Raw genomic sequence first — 21,417 nt, 5'->3', positions numbered from 1 at the left:
AGTAAGTTGAGCTTTTGCAACATATGCAGTAAAACAGTATAATCTCTGAGAAGACACATTTCTGAGGAACTATGCTAGAAGACAGGAAGATTTTTAAGATTTATTGCAAGGGATGTGTAATTTTATATACCTTCCTATCTACTATTAACAATAAAAAAAAATCAAATGTCTAAAAATACGACTATTTCATTTTCATTAAGAGAAGCTAATTTTTATATTTCAATTGTAGACAATAACTAGATACAACTGTCCAAAAATAATTACTTTAGAACGTTCATCAGACATATGCCAAAGAAATAATTTGCATCTAAATAGTGTCTGGTATGCATGCATTTCCCCAACCTTCAAAACAACTCCAGTTATTCATTACTGTATATGTACTATATAATACAATTCAACTTCAACCCTGGAATGTCAGTAAGGTTATCATGTCCTTGTACTGAGGACTGCTTTCTTTTCAGAAGCAGCACAGACAAGTTCCTAAGATTGGATTTTTCCTCAAATATACATAGTGAAAAAGTCTAGTTAAACTAAGAAGTATCCAAAAGAAGAGTTTCATACTGTTAAGGAAAAATTAGACATCATGACATACTTACAGGGCTTTTAGAAAGAACTGCAATGAGACTTTTTAGTTTGCTTTTATGACAGTTGCTAATGTGGTCCAAGGTTGCCTTAATCACATAAGAAGGAAAATGAGGAGGATTAGGAACAGGATCCAATTCCCTGAGTGAGCAAACAAGAGATGTTTGTTTTTTTTTTTCCAATAATCAATTCCCATGTATTAAATGAAATAAACCTCATGGAATAGCTGGGTAACTTCTAGAAGCTCCTCTCTGCTCTCAGTAAGTCAGAAGCTCCAAAAACACTTCTTATTTTGAACCGCCCTGTTGCACCTGTATGGCAGCTTTCTAGATCTCTCTTTTTTTTTTTTTTTTGAAAGATTATACTGCTAACAAACCAATCATTAGTCTTATCTATGGTACTTTGTAGGAAAATTTAATTGCAAGTCATGGGGTGAAGCTTCTGCATTTCTAGTTCTGGGAACAATTTACCTGAAAAAGAAGAAACTGGGAATCTTTTAAAAGTAAAAAACCCCACTCCAAATTGGGGAGGGGGAGGAAAGAGAAAAACAAAACAAAAACAACAACAAAAAAAAACAATCACAAAAACCAAACAATAAAAGGCTCATAAAAATGAAGAAATTTTTGACATTTGATTATTGCTATTAGCCAGGAATTAATTTATTTGGCATAGCTTAAGCAATTTCTTTACCAAAAGCAAGAGCAGCCACTGAGGGAGCTCCTAAGAAAAGATCAGCTTTCACTTCTCACTGGCTACTAAACATTTAGACCTCTACAGGAAGGACATTAAAAGCTGAGTAATTTTACAGAGAGTAAAATTCTACATGGTCCAAGATAGAACTGATCTAAACAGACACTGCCATAGTCCAGACTTCATCAACATACAACGAAATTCTCTTGCCTGCTTATTCATTCTTTCAATTAGCTGAAATATTACGCAGAAAATCTCCTTACTGCTCTTGGGGAATAACTACCGGGAAATTACGCACACAATATATCATTGCAACTGAAAATAAAGTCCTTTAATTCTCAACTTTAAAGTTATCATGGAAACATAGAATTACCAAGGCTGGAAAAGACCTCCAAGATTATCCAGTCCGATCGTCCCCTGTCACCTGCTTTTACCTCACTAAATCAGGTCCATCAGTACAACAACTAAATGTTTCTTGAACACAAAACGCGTGAAGGGCATATTTTAATGCACAAAATTATATGAATATACAGCATTTTAAAAATCTGTAAGTACATACCTAACATATTTACTTAGATGAGATCCCTCTTCTGCCTTAGCATTAGGTGGTTCATGTAAAGTCATCAGAAGTTCAACCACAATCTCTGATAAATTATTATGAGATAAATTGTCGATTTGCTAGAGGGGAAAAGCAGTGTTTAGTAAGAAAAAAGCAGTTAAAGTAATTTAACATTTCTTTAGCAGCAGAGGAAATATTTTCTTGTGTGGATTCCCTATTTGTTAAAATATCCAAGACATACAATTTATTCAGGAACAACTATTGGTCAGGTCTCATTTATGACAGCCAAAGGTAGAACAGTTAACTTTCACTCTGGATTTTTCAGAATCACAGAATTGCAGGCATTGGAAGGGACTTCAAGAGATCATAGAATCACAGAATCACAGAATGGCCCACATTGAAAAGGACCACAATGTTGATCTAGTTTCAACAGGTACAGGTCACCAACCACCAGACCAGGCTGCCCAGACCCCCTGCTAAAGCAGCTTCCCTACAATAGGTCGCATAGGTAGACATCCAGACAGGTCTTGAAAATCTCCATAGAAGGAGACTGCACAACCTCTCTGGGCAACCTTTCTTTGGGGAAAAAAAAATAAAATAAAATAATAATAATAATAATAATGATGTTTTACTACAGGTTCTGAATACAGAGCCTGCCTCTGGGGAAGAAGAAGGATCTTCTTCTGAAGTATGAAAACATTTTAAGAGGAAAATATGATGTAGGTAAAGAGATGCGTAACAGATGAATTCAAGGAGGTTTAGTTTTTCAATTTTAAATAAATAAATAGATAGATAAATAGATAAATAAATAAATACACTTCAAACCCACTGAAAGATTCTATTGAATATATACTTGAAAAATTTGGGATGCAAATTCAGGTTGTTTGCTTTTATCACAGCAAAAATCTTCTACCTTTAAACCTGAACTATATGCATTTTTACAGAATGTATAAAAACTTATTTCAAGTCTGTTCGAAGTCACGCAACTCAATTTACACATTTAAAACAGATACCTGTTTCCCTAAGCAGTTTTCATCCTTGAGCACATCGTAGACTTTAGAAGCTGTCTCTCTTTGCTCTGCTACTTCCCTCTGACCGTGGCTTTCATAGGCAAAATGTGGGAGGATGTTCACAAGTATCTTGGGAAAACAGTCTGCCAGAACTTGCCTCCAGTCTTTTCCAATCTTGCTACCAAGTGATTTCACATCTTCAAACTGACTTCTAATCACCAGGTGTGGAACCAAAACTTTATAACAAGACCTACATGCAGCAAATACATTTTCAAAATCTCCCTGAAATTACACTTTTGAAAAAATCTCAAGCACAATATAGCAACTATCATTCCTCTACTGGATCCCTCCATAACTAGATTTGTAATAAATGTCTTCCTACTGCTATACAAAAAATCCTTGCAGAATTACTACAGTATGCAATATACTCGGAATACAAGCTGTCAGTACCTTTTCCAACAATAAATCTAACTGCATTTAGAAATACAAAATCCTTTGTCATAATCTAGATAAACTGCTTTTGTATAGAAAACGTACCTGTAAAATTCCTCAAGACCATTATAGTTCAGAAGAACATAAGGAAAGGCAGACAGGCTATATCCACTGTCCTTTATTTTCAGCCACTCCACCACCAAATAGTCCAAGTGTGATGTCATGAAGTCTTCTATATTCTTATAGCCAAAAATGTCAGACACTTTCTTCAAAACCTGTGCAAGATTATAAAGTAGAATGCAGCATGATATTATGGCATTCTGAAAGCATTACACCTCCATGTCCTTCCCCTGCTTCTGAATGCATATTTGTGCAACTCAGTTCCTATTTAGCATGGGCTATTTTTACTTTTTTTTTTTTTTAATTGCTGTACCTCTGAAGGAGGCAATAAGAGTGTGAGAAGTACTGTGCAAAAAAAGGACAAAGCAGTATACATTATGCTGGATAAAGACTGCACATAGAAGTGGTAATGAATAGGAAAGATGGGAGAAAATGGAGAGAACAGATACACAGAAAAACAACCAGAGTGATAAACTGCAGTAGAAATACTGACAATTTCAGTACATCTTTGTGACAGCAACACAAGAATTCCAAGACACAAACCTTCTTCTAATACACTGCATTTTCTTTATGTATTTTCCATTTTGGAAAATTCACTTTACTTTCACTGGATAGAAAGATTTGCTTAAATGGTGCTAAAATCTTTAATGTACAAAAATCTCGTTGCATTTCAGACCTGTGCTTCTAAGGTAGATCACTATACAGATAATTAGATATTATTACACATTTTTTCAGATTTATCATGTTAGTCATAGACTGCATTAGAAAATTTAACAACTTCCAACACTAACAAAAGCATTTTATACCATTACAATACTGCTTTGCTTAATTTACAACCTAAATACAAAATGAAATTTTTTACTTGCCTTTTTCACAAGGTGAGGTTCTAATCCATTCTCTTTCACAGACTGGCAAATAGCAAACAAAGCTTGCTTTTCACATACAGGACTGCAGCACAGAACCATGGTTATAAGCATCAGCAAAACTGCTTTCCTATTACACTGTTTGTCCAAAACGTCTTCAGGATTTGCATCACCACTGAACTTCAAATAAGAAATAATGACAAAATTATAGAAATGCTGTTAAAGAAATCTCCAAATTAATAAATGAGGATACATAACTTAAAATGAAGGGCACTGACATAAATGCTTCTGAAAATCTTGCCTTGGTAGCTTAAGAATTACTTTCCCTAGCTGCCTGCTGCACTCCTTAACCAGTAGTTCCTGTCTCCAGCATCTCAGCACACATGCTTGTACCTCATATACTCCAGTTCATATTTGAACATCAGCAATTCAAGATAAGGCAAAATACTGTACAGAGAAAAGACTGAAGCACTAAGTCTCCTTTTGCTTATCTGCAAAATTTACTGCCTCCAAAACAGACACTGCAGCAGGAGTTTCCTTGCCTTTTGTTTTTTAATAATTTCCCTACAAATAACATGTATATTACCATGTAAGAAAAAACACCAACAACCGATGCACGCCGGAACTGTTTTGTTATTCAAACACAGTTCTTCATTCCTAATGCACAGTGTTGGCAAGTGACACACACTGAATAAAAGCAACATGAAACAGCAAGCCAAGAACAGGAGATAATGAGAGATGACAGCAAGCTGAGGCGACAGAGGCAAAAGAAAAATTAGATGAAACAATGACAGGTTGGAGCAATGGAGAGCTGGTGGTGAGAGTACAAAGAGGTCGAATGAGATGACCGAGGGATAAACCCTCCACAGCAAGTCCAAGATATAGGACAGCAAGTCAAATCAACAGAGAGAGAAAGCACAATCAAGGGATAACATGCAGAAAGATGGCAGAGCAACAGACAAAAACAATATGGAAAATGGAGATGGTTTGGCATGATAGCAACTATGAGAGAAAAGTAAAAGACGCTAATAATAAAAATAATAGTTAATGGAATTCCATAGTAACATACACCACTGTATTTCCAATTTCTACAATTGAATTTTCTTCTGAATATTTTATTTTTTTAAGCAAATTTTCATTTTGTGGAAATCACTGCTCTAGTACCACTGGAAACATGATCTTACTGAAATCTACAGGTTTTTTTTTTATTCTACTTCACAATTTGAATTTACTTTGCCTCCTATTCACTATTTGTGTTTTCTAGAATATTATGGCTCCCTTTCTCTTTGATTCTTCAGTGTTACAGTAGTGAAAAGTGTAACAACAAATAGTATCACGGAGTCTGGAACATACACTGAATGAGTCCAGAAACTTGTCATGTGGGCTAAAAAGCAACTGCCTATATGTATAAACGACTTCTTGTCTACCACCATTTCACCACCTCAGATTATCAAACATCTGGAAGAATTAATATTCTCAGAAAATTAAACACATCTATTTCAGAAATTAGCTTATTCATAACCTGAAAATTTGGCAAAACTAATGACTAGGTCTCGTTACCGGATTTCCCATTCCTTCCTGAACTCTGAGATACAAATTCTCAAAAGCCTTTTGCTGGAGCTTCAAGGGAAGAGGTTTTGACAATCCAGAAGAATCTCTCTGTTTCACATCTTGAAACAAACTTTAAAAAAAAATGATAGATATGTTAGCATAATATTTCATTTAGTTTATTTACAGCATATAACGTATAATTAGATTTTGCTTTTCTGAATGCCCTAATATTTTTCTTAACTTTCTTGTACAGCAATCCTTCCATTCTATCCCTCAAACATTATCAGTAACAGTAAGAACATCTGCTGGGCCTAAAAGATGGTGAAAAGCTTGAAAAGCAAGTTTCCTAGTGCCAGTCAACGAAAGAATCCAAACTTCAGTTGCCTGCCAAAATGGAACACCCCACGTCATGAAGTATGTTGGAAATACATTTACTGAACAGATATATATGTATAAAGAGATTCTCAAATAATTCTTAAATTCTCACTTCCATTTGCAACAAAAATTGCAACACAACAGTGGACTGGACCAAAAGGAATTCTAGCCACTTCTAAACAAATGAGCACAGATACCTACGGAAGACTATCACATACTTGCCTTAAACATATAATTCCCTCGAATATATGGTAATATTTGACCACAGTGGGGTCTATGCAGATCATGAATTAGAGACTGTATTTAGTATCCCTTAATAATTTCCTGTTTCATGAATTTTTGAACCCCTGTAAACTTCTGCCATCCAGACATACTTGGGATAGCTGAATGTTGCATGAACATGTAAACAATATATCCTTAGAATCTTGAATGTGTTAGTTCTACTTGATGTCCTCTACTCTTTAAACCGGAATAGACTGCCAAGTTTAATTTTGTTCCACTTTCGTAGTTTTGTAATACCTCCTGCAATTCATCTCTGCTGGGGCAGAAGTGTTCCAATTTGTACAGTGAACAGATGTATGTAAAATATTTCTTACTTCTGAACATTCCTTCTAAACTACTTCCATTATTTTTGAGATATGGAGAAAAAGCTGCACATGCTATTCAAAATATCATCTACCCTTTGAAGTAATTTTTATGTTAAAGAATGTAATCTATTTCTAAACTATTTCATATTTGAGTTTTGCATAACAAATCCAGAGTAAAATTTACAATTATATACACATTTTTATTTATATGCACAAATATACACACACACACACACACACAGGCAACAGAGACAACATTTGAACACCTTAATGAATTAACTTGGTAGGCTTATATTTCCCTCAAGATCAAAGGCCCAAGACTACTGAAAACAGTAGCTATACAGAAGCAGAAGTAAGACCCAGTTAAGTGAAATTCACTGTTACAAACAACAAGAAAAAAAAATCTACATCATCACCTGGTAATTGACTTTGCAGCAAGAATAGAAACTTGATGGTGACTATCTGCAAGAAAATGTGGGAAAACCTCACTCACAGGAAGATCTTCATTTTTTACATTAAGGAGAGCCCACTTTGAATAAGGATCAGCCTGAAGAAAATACACAGAAGTCTTACAATGAAATGTAAACTGATACATGCAAAAAAGTCTCTAGATACTGCCTTCAAGTACATCTTAAATTATATAAATGTTATATAAAATGTTTCAGTAAAACTGGGATTACCTCAAGCAGGGCTTTCATGCAGTTTAAAAGTGCCACTCTTACTGGTGCTGTGCATCTCTTTCCTTGAGCTAATTTCCTGAAATGGGAAACATTTGAATAACTGAAAAAGCTGCCAATAATTTTTAGTAAAAGTCTAACGAGTTTCTTTCTGCTGTTGGTAGTTCACTACTTTGTGCTCAATAGTTATTTTGGCAGAATTTGATGATTTTATTGGTAATCTACAATTATAAATGATACTCATTTATGGTTGCTGAAGGTATCACTTGTTGTAGCTACTCATCCAATTTAGATATGGCACTCAGGGACATGGTTCAGTGGGCATCACTGTGATGGGCTGACGGTTGTACTAGATGGACTTAGAGGTCTCTTCCAACCTTAATGATTCTATGAATTCAGAGCACATTCTTTGTTAAATACAACTGTCCTAAGGATTATAAAACTTTTAGATACAAATGATGCAGAAATTATGAAAAGTTCGACCCTGGATAAACAAAATGCATGTGGATTCATAGGATACCAACAGCAAGATACACAACAGCACTACACAACACTACACCACAGACTTCTACATTAAATAGATAAAACATACCAAAAGGCTCCAACAACTGTCAAAAATCGCCCTTGTGCAATCCTTGTCTCTTCACTATGTGCACTGGACTGGGCCAAATTTACTACTATAGGTAGCAAATTATTTAGAATTTCTTTGCACACATCTTGGTCTCGGCGGTACAAAGAACATACATCACTGTGAAAGTAAGAAAACAGAAAAACTTGAACCACTCAGCAGCCCCCAAATCCTCTAGCTGTTGAACTACAATGACTCTAACGCATGCTAAATAGTTTCTCTCTTACGAAAGAGGTGTAAGAAGCTTAAGAACTTCATCTACAGGCAGGAGGTTTTCTTCAACAGGGAGCTCCTTCAAGAGCAACAAGTACTGGGGAACAACAAAAAAAAAGGAAAAGAATTAGATAAAAAACAAGAACTATTACACACTTCTAGTAACTCTTGTACAAAATCCTGGAGTATGGATAAGTAATGTCAGCTCTTACATGCTAGAACCTGATCATCATTATCTATTTAACAAGTAATTAAATATAAACATCTTGCTTTTGTCATTATCAACTTAAAAAGCAGTACAAGAGCAGAAGTTCTGTAAAAAATCTTACACTCACCATGTGCAGATGCAGTGGCTTAGCGCTATCAAAGATGCTGTCATCAATGAGCATTAACAGCTTCCTTTGTATATCAGAGGCTCGGAAGCTCACTGTCTGAATTTGGACAGTAGTTGCACAAACACATAAGAATCTCAGAATTTCAAGGTGAAGTAAATCCTGCTTTGTCAACTGTTCTTCAGCTAATGGGCTCACAGCACCTGAAAAGGAGACATGCATGTAAGAAACGCCTCTACAAGGTTAATAAAATAACTTAATAAAATTGTATATCTTTATGAAATTAATTTGAGTTCTCCAATACACAGAGTACTAGCAACCTTTAAGTTTTCTTTGTTATTGAGCAGATGACTGCATCAGTAACTAGCTTCTTGAATGTTTCCTAACTCTAAGCTCCCCACGATAAATCAGAGACTTTCAATGTTATGAGACCATACGTTTTCCAATCAGCACTACAAAGAACACAGCAGAACCATCTGTAGCTGTGTAATGTGTTGTTAGCCATTATTCAGGATATATTTTAAACCACAGACTTGAAACTTCCCTAACACTGAAATTATGACAGCTGCCACTATATTAATATCTGCAACCTAAAAGAAATGGCTACAACTATCATTTTTCTGTAGAAAATGCAGAGTTCTAACTTTCTGCAAACCCAGGCTCTTTAGAACTATTTACTGAATTTCTGGAGAAGATATTTCTAAAGCCAGGATGGGAAGAAGAGATCAGCTCTTTGGCAGAAATGTAACATCACAATTTCTTTCTTCAATAATAAAACAGAAAACATAGTTCTGATTAGAAACCAAGGTATGTATAATTTTAATAAGAAATTAAACCAGAATAGAACATCAGTAGGTCTTAAAAGCAATAAACACCTGCCCAGAGGACACACAAATTCATCCTCTTCCTCCTACAGGTCTAGAAATGCAAGAAAGCTGATCCTGCCAAGAATATCAGGAAAAGGAGAGAAGTAAAATAGGACTACTTTTGAAGAAAATGAAGCACAATCTAATGACAGAGAGAGGTAGTACTTTCTCTTTTCTTCTTTTCCAAAACAACTGTCTGACATTGGACAAGTTAACTAGTTTCCTATATCTTACTGCTGATTAAAATATAAAATAAACTTTCCCTTTCCTGATGATCTAAAATATCTCCTTAATATATTTATAACCCTAAAGAAGTAAAAAATAATTACTGCTAAGAAAGCCTCTGGTTCAACTACTACCTGACTTAAAGTAGCACAATTTGGCAATTACTGTCACTGAAGGAAAGAACAACTTGCCAAAACAAGGGCAGGGGTGAGGAGTTTCCTACATGTTTTGCCAACTTTTTTGGACACAGAGAAAGCTTACCTGTTATATTTTGCATCTCACCAGACTCATTTGTATCACTGATGTCAGTCACTGAATGATCATCAAATAGATCATCAGATATCTGATTATCTGCTTCCATCATACTCTCCTCAGGGTCATTCCCCACTAGGTCCACTTCTCCTAATTCACTTGGTTTTCCAGTAAAAGTCATCTGACAAAAATATCACATCACTTTAAAGTTGGCTTTTAATGACACGATACAGGCATAAAGTAATGAAAGACAGTACAATTTCCCAGTTAATTCAAACAGATGAAGAAAAAAAAGGGATACAGTGAAGTGAAGATCTCACGCCCTGTGGTAAGCCTGTCTTACAGCATATGAGATGTTTGATTTGAACTATACTCTTTAGGACACAAACTTTCTGACACAGAAGCTCATCTTCGTGCTTTAGATGGTGCCAGTGACAGTCAGTATTTGAAAAAGAATCCTACAGAATATGCACAAACTTCTCACCATACCTCATAACTACACAGAAAGGAAGGCAGAGGACCTTTTTGAAAACACAGTAATTACTACTTCCTCCACTAGATGAAAGTGAAAAGAAGATTCTTAGCTCCCCTTCACCTGAAAAACAAAGCAACTTCCCTACTTCAACCTGACTACACCACTATTCACCAAAACCAGAAATTTCAAGAGGTGTACTAAATGCAGTGAAGCACCAGCCTACCACTTTTGTCACTGAGAAATGAGAGAGAGTGAAAATTAAAAGACATAATATCAGTATCTTCAATAAAAACACCTTTATAGTGTTTTAAGGCACATAAATATATGAAACTATAAAATAAAAAGAAGCTTTTAAAATTTGAACTTGCATTAAAGTTAAATGCCATGCGTTACAGTAATTTGTGTTCAAAATATACAAGTGCTAAACAAAAATGTTTCCAGTTAGAAATCTCCACAGAACTCAATGCATTGTAGTTTGTTTTTTTCAATAATTAGTACCTCATTTTCTTTGCCTCCTAATTACTACACTGCAACATATATTCCTCTCATAGAAGATCACACATTTAAAAATGCAGAGAATGTACTTACCAGATTTTTGCAGATATCCAGAAGATCATTAATAAATTTTGATGTTAACAAACGCAGGAATAAATTAGACACCATCTTATTAGCACTGTTCTGTAAGAAAATAAGATGTATAAATAGGTTAATTCCATTTTTTTAAGTACCATACTTGTGATATCCAACTTTTTGATCTCATTAATGAAGAAGCACACATTACTTTATGAGCTTTACCTTGGTACAATTGCATAAACACTTTGTACACTGCGTTATCAAAGTTCTCAGTGAGCCGAGCTGAGCATCTTCATTTAGTTTTTTGCTTGAGTTAGAAATGCTTTCTCCAACGTAATGAATGAGGGACTAGTAAAAATACAGCGGTTAAAATACATCAGTTAAATTCCTTTATATGTTGGCAGATACACAGCACACACATAAGGATGCAAAGGATGGGATTCATGATTCTTGTGCATCATTCTTACAGCTTTGATACTTAGAGCCTGCATTAGCTGAGTATGGGCACATTTTTTGCTCTTTTCATTTTAACTATGTTTCATTCATCCTGCTACAGAAATGACAAAGAGATGGCACAAACCTGTCTGAAACATTCAGCACAAAAGAAAAATATCTCTTCATAACGTAAAGTTTTAGATTTTCATATTTGAGAAACCACCAGATAATAACAAAAACTGTCAAAAACAAAAACTAACAAGAACAAAATACCAATAGCTGTCTTCATATTGACATAAATGTCAAGTGATCTTCAAAATACCCCTGCATAAAAGACCTATAGAAGAGATGATTTTTTTTATCCTAAATGATCCTTTGTCTGCGTCACCACAATTATTTTACCTTTTTAAAGGGGATTATACAGAAAAGTATCAATATTCAGAATTCTTTCCACTGTAAAACCGATATATTGATATATTAATAGAAGTTCATTGACTGCTCATTTTAACCAGCAGTAACATATTTAAACCTTTCTCAAATGTTTTTTTATTTTTTATTTTTTAAGCAGTATTGAGGGGAAATACCAAGTGTGCTCACATGAACAGAACTTTTAAAATGATTTCATACTTAATGTTTTTTTTTTTCACTTTAAGTTGCTCCCAACCAGGGTTGCTGCTTACCTTAGCTTTCTGAAACAACTCTGATTTACATGCATCCTCTTCTGTAAATACACCAGTGTAGCAATAGCAGCCAAGAACACCAATCAAGAGACTGACACATCGGACAAGGTGTTCCACAGCAACAAGCTTAGACTAAATCAAATACACAGTGTAAGTACCAGCGGTTCAATACAAAACATTGCCAACAGAACACAGAATTCTTTAGTCTCTTTTTAACACTTGTGTATATACCTCATATAAATATTTCATCAGAATTAACAAAGCTTTGCATACTAGTGTTTGGCATCTTGCAGTTGCCTTATCTCCACAACAAGTCCTTTTGGCCTCCCATGTTAATATTCTCTGCATGTTCCTTGGCCCTTATGCTTCTCTCTTTCACAGTTATTTCTCCCACTCCTTTATGTTCCATAATCATAATGCTTTCATCACTCACATGTTCTGCTTAGCTGTTTTACCTTTTACTAGGATAACAATAGCCTAGTCAGGAACTGCAACACATTCCTACCACTGGCTCTTACTATCTTAGTAAGTTTGTAAGTTCTTCTTTCTTCTTAGCACCCATCTTGTCAACAAATAAATGTCACAGAGGGTTGTGTATGCATGTAAGCCTACTGGCAAAAATATTTTGGAGAACTATTTTACTTATCTAAATTATTTGAATCAAAGGAGGAGAAACAACAAACAAACATTTTTAATTTCTCCAGAACAGAAACCTAAGAGGATTGCTACGACATTCTTGAAAAGCGGGTATCTAAAAAAGGTGAATAAATGCATGTGTACACACCACTTTTACACATGGAAACCCAAGAATAAGTTTTACAACACTCAACTGAAGTGCCTCCTTTCAGGCCTCAGCACTGCCTCTTTTATCTCACCAAATATTACAGGACCTTGACATTGAGTTGCAAGGGCACAGCACTGTATCAAAATCAAAGCTGGTCTGTAAAAGAAACTAGAAGTTTAAAAAAGTTTGTTGCTTTTCTTTTCATCAATTTTTCACCACTGTGTGTTGGTTCTTCCACACGTCCTGATTTTTCTGCAAACGAGAAATTCTGCTGTTTCAAGATGTGGAAACTACAAAATGAATTGCAGCATAATTCAGGTTCAAAAAGACCTCAGGAGGTCTCCAGTCCAGTCTCCTACTCACAGCAGCTCAGAGCTGAGGCCAGACCAGGCTGCTCAGTGCCTCACCCAGTCAGGGCTTGAAAAACTCCAAGGATAGATACTACACAAACTCTCCAGGCAAGTTGTGCCCTGCCTCACAGTCCTTATGCAGGTAACATTTTCCATGTATCCAGCGTGAACTTCTTTCAGTTTAGGCCTGCAGTGCATCACCGTGAAGAGTCTGGCTGTGTCTTCTAGGTAACACCAAGCACCTCCACAGCCCCACCTCTGCCCCAGGCTGAACAAGCCCAGCTCCCTCTTCATCTCCTCAGAACCAAGTGCCCTTGATTACCTCACAGCAGCCTCTACTGAACAGACCAAGCATCTGTCTTGTTCCAGAAGGCCCAAAACTGGATGTAGTATTCCAAACACTTATGTGCTCTTCAAGTACACTTCTACACTGCTGCTTTTTTTTTTTTTTATAAATACAAAATCTATTTGAGACCTCTATGACTCAAGCTATCTTTGCAGATAGGGGGCATGGGGGCATTAAAGGGGAACAGAAGTTGAAGCAAATGTTTTGAAACACTTCAAAAAACAAGCTAACAATGATTAATGTAGCAACTTTACACACACTTCCTCTACATACTTATGGAAACCATGGATATTTTGCCAGCGATATAAAGAAAAAAAAAATCTCCATTTCATAGTACTGAAAATAGCTTTAAAATCCTTGCAGTTCATATTTGGCAGTAAAATGAGTGAAAAATCCATCTGCTTTCCCTTGAAAACATAATGTTTGAGGGCGCTACTATGAGGATGTAACAGTTATGTTCTAACTTACCTTAGGAGCATAGTTACTTAAAAGCTTTTCTGACATTGCTAAGAGACAGCACTCCAGTGTTTCCCTAAGACTTTGGTTGATGACAAGTCTTGAACCAGTCACATTTTTATCTGCAACATTTACTGCAAAGTTAGTGAAAATATCCATTTCATCAAATGTTGTCTGCAGATACAGCTCTTCAACATCCCAAAAACTGTTTTCTTCTTTCCCCTGTAAGTGCTGCACACTTAAAGAGGAGACATTGGTTTTATTTTAGCAGCCAGTATATGACATAGAAGCCTTTAAAGCTATTAATTAAATGCAAGAAATAAACAAAAACAAAATAAAATACTTTAACGCCTTGCATTCCCTAACTCGCTTAATCTTTAATCTCTGAGATTACTTTCACTGTGGAACAGATACAACTTTATCTCTGCCTTAAGAAACCATAATGGAAAACAATGTTTGAACATACGCTGTAAGTTCTACTGCAGTTCACATTCCAGCATCTGTTTATGTTAAGATGGCTGATGTCAACCTACTGTAAATAACTGGAACACATATTCATAAAAACCCTGAAAATAATAGTTTTAAATTCTACACATAAAAGTCTTCTCTTTCATTACAAGTTACATACACTTTAATTTCATTAAGACAAAACTGGATATTGTCCAGGAACTTTATCAGTGAAAGATGTAATAGCCTTCACAAAATGACACCAAGGAACTCAAGGAGCTTGTGACTGAGGCCAGATATGTAGGTGGAGTAGCACGAGGACATGTGGGAAGTAATCACCTAACCTTTACAGATTTTCTGATCACGAGAATTCCTAAGATATATGTCTTCCTCTAGAATGGAAGGTTATATATATTCATGATTGTTAACACATTTTTATAAAGTTAAAAATTATTTGAAAAAATATAACAGTAATACCTAATGGAGTTATGTGTAAAGAACCAAATATTTAGCTGTGTTGGTGAAGAGAGAAATTATTCCTTGTAAGATATTTTGCACAGTACTCGAAGCTTTGACTTTGTTGGCAAGAGATTATTTCAACATCTGTTTACAGCATCTTATAAATTCAGAAGCTTTATTATGATTTATAAATATGTTGTGTATAAAGACAAAATAACTCAAGGAACTAATGCATTTTTCATTGCCTCTGCTTGCTGAAGTATTTACAGAGATTGATTTAAAAACATACCATTTAGCATCATTTTGGAAAAACGTCATGGCAGCTCTACTGTTCTTCATTGTAAGGCTCACAAGAATTTTTTGTAATGTAAGATGAGGGAAATCACTGGAAAAAAAAAAGAAAATTCTGCATTTTCATCAAATCAGAGATGCTCTTGCAATCCTGAAGAGTGCACAAACACTAACCAGATTCACTGCATACCTTCAAAGAAGCTTAAGCTTTCACTTAAAATTTCTAACACATACTTTGTACATCTGCTACACTATGGACAGATGACTGTATTATGCCCCTGAGATGATATCCTCCAGCAAGTATAAAAACCCCTCAAACTCTTCTAATGCATTACCTTCACACAATTCTGCACATCCACTTTTCCCTGGACACTCTTCTGCATTAAAAAATGAACTTAAATACACAAATATGCCACAAAGGCTTTACCTGCAGAGCACAGGAGGCAATTCTGAACATTCTTCTATTTCTTCCTCCAAATTGCAAGGAAGTACCCATTTCATTATTGCATCCTTTAAGACAGAATCCAAATTTCTTTCACAGTTATTCTGTTCCAATCCTACATCCAAATTTTCTGGCACTGAATAAGCAGACATGACTAATGCTAAGCAACATACTGCAGAACTGCAACAGAAGAAGAATGTGGCATTTTTGAGAAAAAAAAAAACAACACAAAACAAGATGGTATTTCTTGATTAGCACTCTAGAGCAAAGTCAGTATTTCTGCATGTCTGGAGAGTATCGAGTGCACAAATAACTTAATAAGCATGCATACCAGAAAACTCCTTTATTACAACTTGCATTTTCAAAAATCATGTTTTCATGTTACAGATATATTGTAAAGACTGTTTCAAGGACAATGATTTCAGAATCCAAATATATTTAGAAGATACTTTTTAACTTTTAAAAAAAAATCAACCACATCTCTTTCAATTAGATTTTATATTTTTAGGCAGATTTAATATTTAAAGATGCTTGACTCCCCTATTCCATCTCTGCTTTTAGACTATGCATGTATTTATATCAGTTTCAAATGCTTAAAACACCAATGTAGATAGTTCTCAACAACAACAGCCACAACAACAACAACATTTTGAATAATTGAGTGATTTTGGTTATATAGTAAAAAGCAATGTGAATCAGACACAAAATATTATTGCTTGTCATTTTACCTTGAAGGCTTGCATGCCGGTCCTGAAAATATCTTCCAGAGTTCTTTATCTGTCACAACAAGATTCCCTTGAATCATAGCTCCAAGTAATCCAAAGATCTCTGTTTCAATTTGCTGAAAACTTATACTACGAATAGTAAGAGACCAAATCTTTGACCATGTCCTCTGGAGCTCTAACTTGTGGGTGCTCTTCAAATCAGTTTTCTGATTTTGGCACAAAGCTACCTCTGTAAGACACTTCAGCACATAGGGAGTCCTTTCTCCTCGTCGCTGATGAGGCAGTAACTGGTGCAGGATACTGAGCAGCGGAGGTAGCTCACAGTTAGGAAAACTCATGGGATATTTTGATAGTAATCGAGCTGTAATCTGTAACCTTAGAAACACAATGTGAAGCATGTAGTATGAAACATGAAAATTTGTGTCTTCAAAAGTAAATGAATAATGTATTCTTTGATTGTCATTACATTTTCCAGCAGTTCTACAGCTTTTACTTTTACACTTTTACAGTGTCTGCCTGTCTAGCCTTACTATCAATAAAAGTTTCTTACAAGCTGACTTCTCTGGTTTCTGACCATGAGGTAGGAACATTTCAGACAAGAACATTACTTTTGCCCTTCTGCTGGATTAACCTGTCATGCACTCTGATCCAGGAAGTGACTTCAAGGGTGAAACATACATAAAAATGACATCCATACAGATAAGAAAAATAAAATTCATCAAATGAACAAAATTTTAAGCTGGAATGGTAAGTTTTGGAAGAGTCTTGCTCATAGCAATGAATGCAACTCTACAGTACTCAACAGTATTTCTTGGAGACTGCTACCTCTTTCTACTCAGAATGGTGTGCTGACCTTCAGTCAGATCCTAAACAGTCACTTTGTCTCAACACTGAGCAATAAATAATGCGCACCCACCGCCTCAGCTCAGAGCCCAGTTCACATGCAGCTACACTGTTCTAGTATCTTGTACAGCAATTGCCAAGAAAAGACAGAAAGAAAGGGAGGAACAGTAATAGCAGAACCATTCAGTGTAATCTATTGACTATTTAAAAAATGAACTTTCTTGAGCTTAGGACTACAGTTGTTAAGCTCTAGAAAAACCTAGCCATTGTCTTTTAATAACCTCCTGACTTCCTCCTATGCTCTCTGCTACAGCTTCCTTCTCCCGTGGCAGTCAACAGTATGTGAACCTCCACCTCCATTTTAGATGCCTCTCATGTCAACCATAATTTCTCTTTACTGGTGTACAAGCTAAGAAACCAGGCACTGCACTTTAAGAGTTTTTAGGCAACGTATTAAGGCAAACTGTATAAACTAGCTTAGAATAGCCAAACTGTTCATGGTTGCTGTTCAATTACACAGTCAGCTTAAGGCAGTAAATCTCAACTTCATTCCCTAATCCTCATGGGCTGTATGACACATACAACATATACTTGAAGACTGGCATAAAAGATAGGTAAAAAAAAATAAGAGGCATTAATACTTCATACATTGTAACGCAATTTAACAGACCGCATTTGTAATTTCTTAGGAAACCAAAAATACCAAGTTTTTAAAGCCAGACTACCAGAACCACTACTCATTACTTTCCAACAACTAATCTGAAAGCACAGAGTATCCAGGAAAACAATGTAAGGATGTTATTACCAAGGTACGACATGAAAATCCTTCTGTGATCTTTGCAGGTTGTCCCGAATTACCTCCCAGCCGAGCTCAATCCTCCTGCGCTTGCTGGGTAGCGCATCACCACCTGACTGTGTAACGGTGTACGACTGGGTAATTTCCAGAACTTTGGTATCCTCTGTAAACACCTTCATGAAGAGCAATTAAGTACACAAATTAAAGAAGGTATTTACAGGAAAATTGAACTGTCAAATTGAACCAGTCTTTTTTTTTTTTTTTAACCAGGTTTAAAGACTCCGTAAGTAGTATTATATATTATTATTTAATATAATTGAACTTCTACTTACGTTCTAATAAGCAACACTAGTGAAATCTAGTACAAATTAGAAATTCAATCACTTATAAACTGCACAAAGGCTATAAACTAACACACCAAAAAGTACTAATACTTCAGTAAATGATTTTGAGGAATTGTTGAAAGCTACATTACTTTAAAAAGCAAAATTTAAGACGTAAGTATGTACATCATATTCAGTTAAAAATATGTTACCTGATGACAAATATCAGCCATTAACTCAATCAAACTTTCCTTTACAGCAACAGAACGTGAGCCTGAAGAATACTTTCCTCTACTACCTATCATATTTATTTCATTCACCAGCAGATCAAACAGGTTATGTAGAATACTTTGCCACTTTGCTGAGTTATATGCACCTGCACATGCAAAAACAATGAAAAGATAACAACATATGTGCCATCCACTTGAAACAATATATAAGCCTACCTACAGGATACAAAATACAGCCAAAATCTCTGTAGAGCATACAAACCTTGCCAACAAATGCAGACTGACAGAATAACCCTTATAATGTGGAATGAAGTAAAAAAGTGAAAGGAAGTTAAAAGATAATTTAATCACTGTGTAAAGTAATAAGCACAGAGAAGAATTTTGAAATATACAATTATTTGCCTAACTGGAACGAGTAAAACTACATGCAATGAGCAAATTTGGAGTAACTATAAATTCTTTGCCGATTGTAGTCAGAAGGAACCACCTCCAAAAAAAGCGTTGCTGTCACTGCAATAGGCCACGACAGGCAAACACAAATTACTGAGTGATGTTCTCTGACCAGTGTTATACACTAAGTCAGACTTACTCAAACTACAGCAGTCATTTCCTAATGGTCATGAACATATTAGAATGCATATGGCAATCTAAACTCCATCTAAGCTAACATTCTTCTTATCTAAAGACTTCAGGCTTTACTCAGTAATTAGTATAATCTCCTTGTGAGAACAATCAAACTTTACAGGACTTAATACAATTGATATCCTCTTTGTGTATGCAGTTCAAAAACTCATTTTCAGTGAAATCTACAGTAGAAAACCGCTGGCAAGCCATCATCTTTTCCATTAATATTCGCAAGACTCAGTAACAGAATTCAGAAAGTTAGCACTATAATTTGAGCAATCACATACAGAGAGCTTTTAATTGTACCTTTTTCCTGAGACTTTGCACCCTTTGGATGATGAATATGAACTTGGAGAAGAAATAACTCAATTATTGATTCCTTCAATGAATCTTTTGGCCTATATTGAGTCCATATATAAAGCACTGTAGGCAAAATTTCTTCCCCAGTTTTACAAATCCGTTTGCGACAGTTTACAGCAAATGTATTAAAGAAGATATTCATTGCTGCAATAATGTGATCCAGGCCTGCAGTATTTCTCTCCTGCCTGCAATACAAACCAAACATTCCAACTTCAGAAGAAATAGTCACATTTCTTTTCAAGACAATTGTTAAAATGTAAATACTAGCATGCAGTTCTATTCTGAATATTATTCGCCCAGCAAATGTGAAAGTTATGAGTGAAGAGTTTATTAAAACAGCACTCTAAAACAGAACGAGGAAATAAATCTGAAGAATTATTTGCTTTTACTCAAGGTTAATCCCAAATACTTCAAATAGATATTATCTAAAATCAGGAATTAGCATAACAAACAAGCACTTGCAACATACCTCACATACTGCATTGCTGTTGAAAAAAAGCTGAATACATCAGATCTCAACTCATCAGTTTGGAAGCAATATCCCCTCATCAGTGTGTGAATTATCCTGGCCACCAAGACTCTATTCATCTTCCCAGAAGGTGTGAGGTAAAATTTTCCATACAGTATCAGCAGATCTACACATACATGATGTGGATATGTCACAAATACACAATTATGTACAGATACATATATATTTAAGAGTACATAAAACGCTTGAAACAAAATATTACATTAAATATATAGAAGTCATCATTTTCAATTCAGCTGTGTGTCATTACTCACCGAAGTTAACCAGGAGAAAAAAAAAAAAAACAACAAAGGAGAAACCATATGTAGTCTTCTGCACTGAGAGTAAAGTTAGATTCATTCTGAGCTGGAATGCAACCTGCTTTGTGGCTACAGCCACACAGCCAACTTCCCTTAACTACTACATTCTCCTAGTCTACATGGACTGCTCAGCCTGGTGGGCTCCATTTGTTGTGAAATACACAATAACAGCTCTCTGAAACAACTTACAGTTACATACACGCTCACAAAGAATTTGGTGTAGCAGAAACAGACAAACAGATTAGAACAGTTGGTGCTTAGGCTCCCCATATTTCCATTAGATAGAGCACAGATCGTTCTCTCCAGTCACCAGAACCACGCATCCATGCTTTGCACTCATTTAAGAAGGTTCCTGAGGGAAAGGCCTCTTCCAAAAATGTTTGCTTTCTTCTCTCTTGGCTGATTTAAGAATCCCTACCCATCTCTTTTATCAGCATCCTGCAAATAACAGCAGCACATTACCAATCCAGCCATTATCACCAGTTTAACACGTCAAATGCACACTCTGATTACTATTTGATTTATGCCACCCACAAGTGACATGATAGTATCCACTGCGAAGACCCAGAAGAAAGAAAGGTCAGTCCCACGATCTCAGCAGCTATTCTGGCAGGACACCTTAGATGAACAGATACCCACTTCTCAGGCCTTCTCTAAGAAAAAAGATATAGATAGAATGATCTTCTGGTAATCCCAGCTGCAGTGACTGCTTTGCTCACGGTTATGCTCTGAGCTCCTACAACCTTTGGGATGCAGAATGACCAACTGCCACAACATTTTCCAGTGAAGGGGTTACCACTGGGCCCTTCTGTCATGATCTGGCCCCATATTTCCATCACCCTTGAGTGAACTTCAAGAGTCTGGTAATTTGTTCACTAGAGTGACTATCACCTAGAAGAGCCTGACAACCCCCAACTCTACTGGTGAGCAGGTTGTCACAGTTTGGAGTGACTGAGCTCTTGACAGACCAGACCTCTGAGGAATTCTC

At 35.8% G+C, this 21,417-nt stretch overlaps 1 protein-coding gene across 3 annotated transcripts in view; it reads right to left on the bottom strand.

The window, feature by feature from the left end:
- ATM (ATM serine/threonine kinase) overlaps positions 1 to 21,417 on the bottom strand; it is a 59,727-nt gene that overhangs the window by 31,407 nt on the left and 6,903 nt on the right. For all 3 annotated transcript variants that reach the window (XM_042867104.1, XM_042867106.1, XM_042867105.1), the window contains exons 6-28: positions 20,071 to 20,236; positions 19,548 to 19,786; positions 18,600 to 18,763; positions 18,074 to 18,237; positions 16,429 to 16,800; positions 15,686 to 15,880; positions 15,257 to 15,352; positions 14,074 to 14,299; positions 12,126 to 12,257; positions 11,233 to 11,358; positions 11,026 to 11,115; positions 9,972 to 10,143; positions 8,623 to 8,822; positions 8,302 to 8,384; positions 8,039 to 8,194; positions 7,450 to 7,525; positions 7,186 to 7,316; positions 5,817 to 5,937; positions 4,260 to 4,436; positions 3,379 to 3,548; positions 2,845 to 3,091; positions 1,832 to 1,950; positions 597 to 723 (exon numbers count right to left, since the gene is read on the bottom strand). In XM_042867104.1, the coding sequence (XP_042723038.1) occupies positions 597 to 723; positions 1,832 to 1,950; positions 2,845 to 3,091; positions 3,379 to 3,548; positions 4,260 to 4,436; positions 5,817 to 5,937; positions 7,186 to 7,316; positions 7,450 to 7,525; positions 8,039 to 8,194; positions 8,302 to 8,384; positions 8,623 to 8,822; positions 9,972 to 10,143; positions 11,026 to 11,115; positions 11,233 to 11,358; positions 12,126 to 12,257; positions 14,074 to 14,299; positions 15,257 to 15,352; positions 15,686 to 15,880; positions 16,429 to 16,800; positions 18,074 to 18,237; positions 18,600 to 18,763; positions 19,548 to 19,786; positions 20,071 to 20,236 (3,749 nt within the window). The remainder of the gene's footprint in view (positions 1 to 596; positions 724 to 1,831; positions 1,951 to 2,844; positions 3,092 to 3,378; positions 3,549 to 4,259; positions 4,437 to 5,816; positions 5,938 to 7,185; positions 7,317 to 7,449; positions 7,526 to 8,038; positions 8,195 to 8,301; positions 8,385 to 8,622; positions 8,823 to 9,971; positions 10,144 to 11,025; positions 11,116 to 11,232; positions 11,359 to 12,125; positions 12,258 to 14,073; positions 14,300 to 15,256; positions 15,353 to 15,685; positions 15,881 to 16,428; positions 16,801 to 18,073; positions 18,238 to 18,599; positions 18,764 to 19,547; positions 19,787 to 20,070; positions 20,237 to 21,417) is intronic.

This window comes from Lagopus leucura, unplaced genomic scaffold (assembly GCF_019238085.1).
Source record: "Lagopus leucura isolate 7727_CA_CO unplaced genomic scaffold, USGS_WTPT01 Super-Scaffold_100001, whole genome shotgun sequence".
Taxonomy (NCBI): Eukaryota; Metazoa; Chordata; class Aves; order Galliformes; family Phasianidae; genus Lagopus; species Lagopus leucura.
This window is presented reverse-complemented; position numbering and strand designations above follow the sequence as displayed.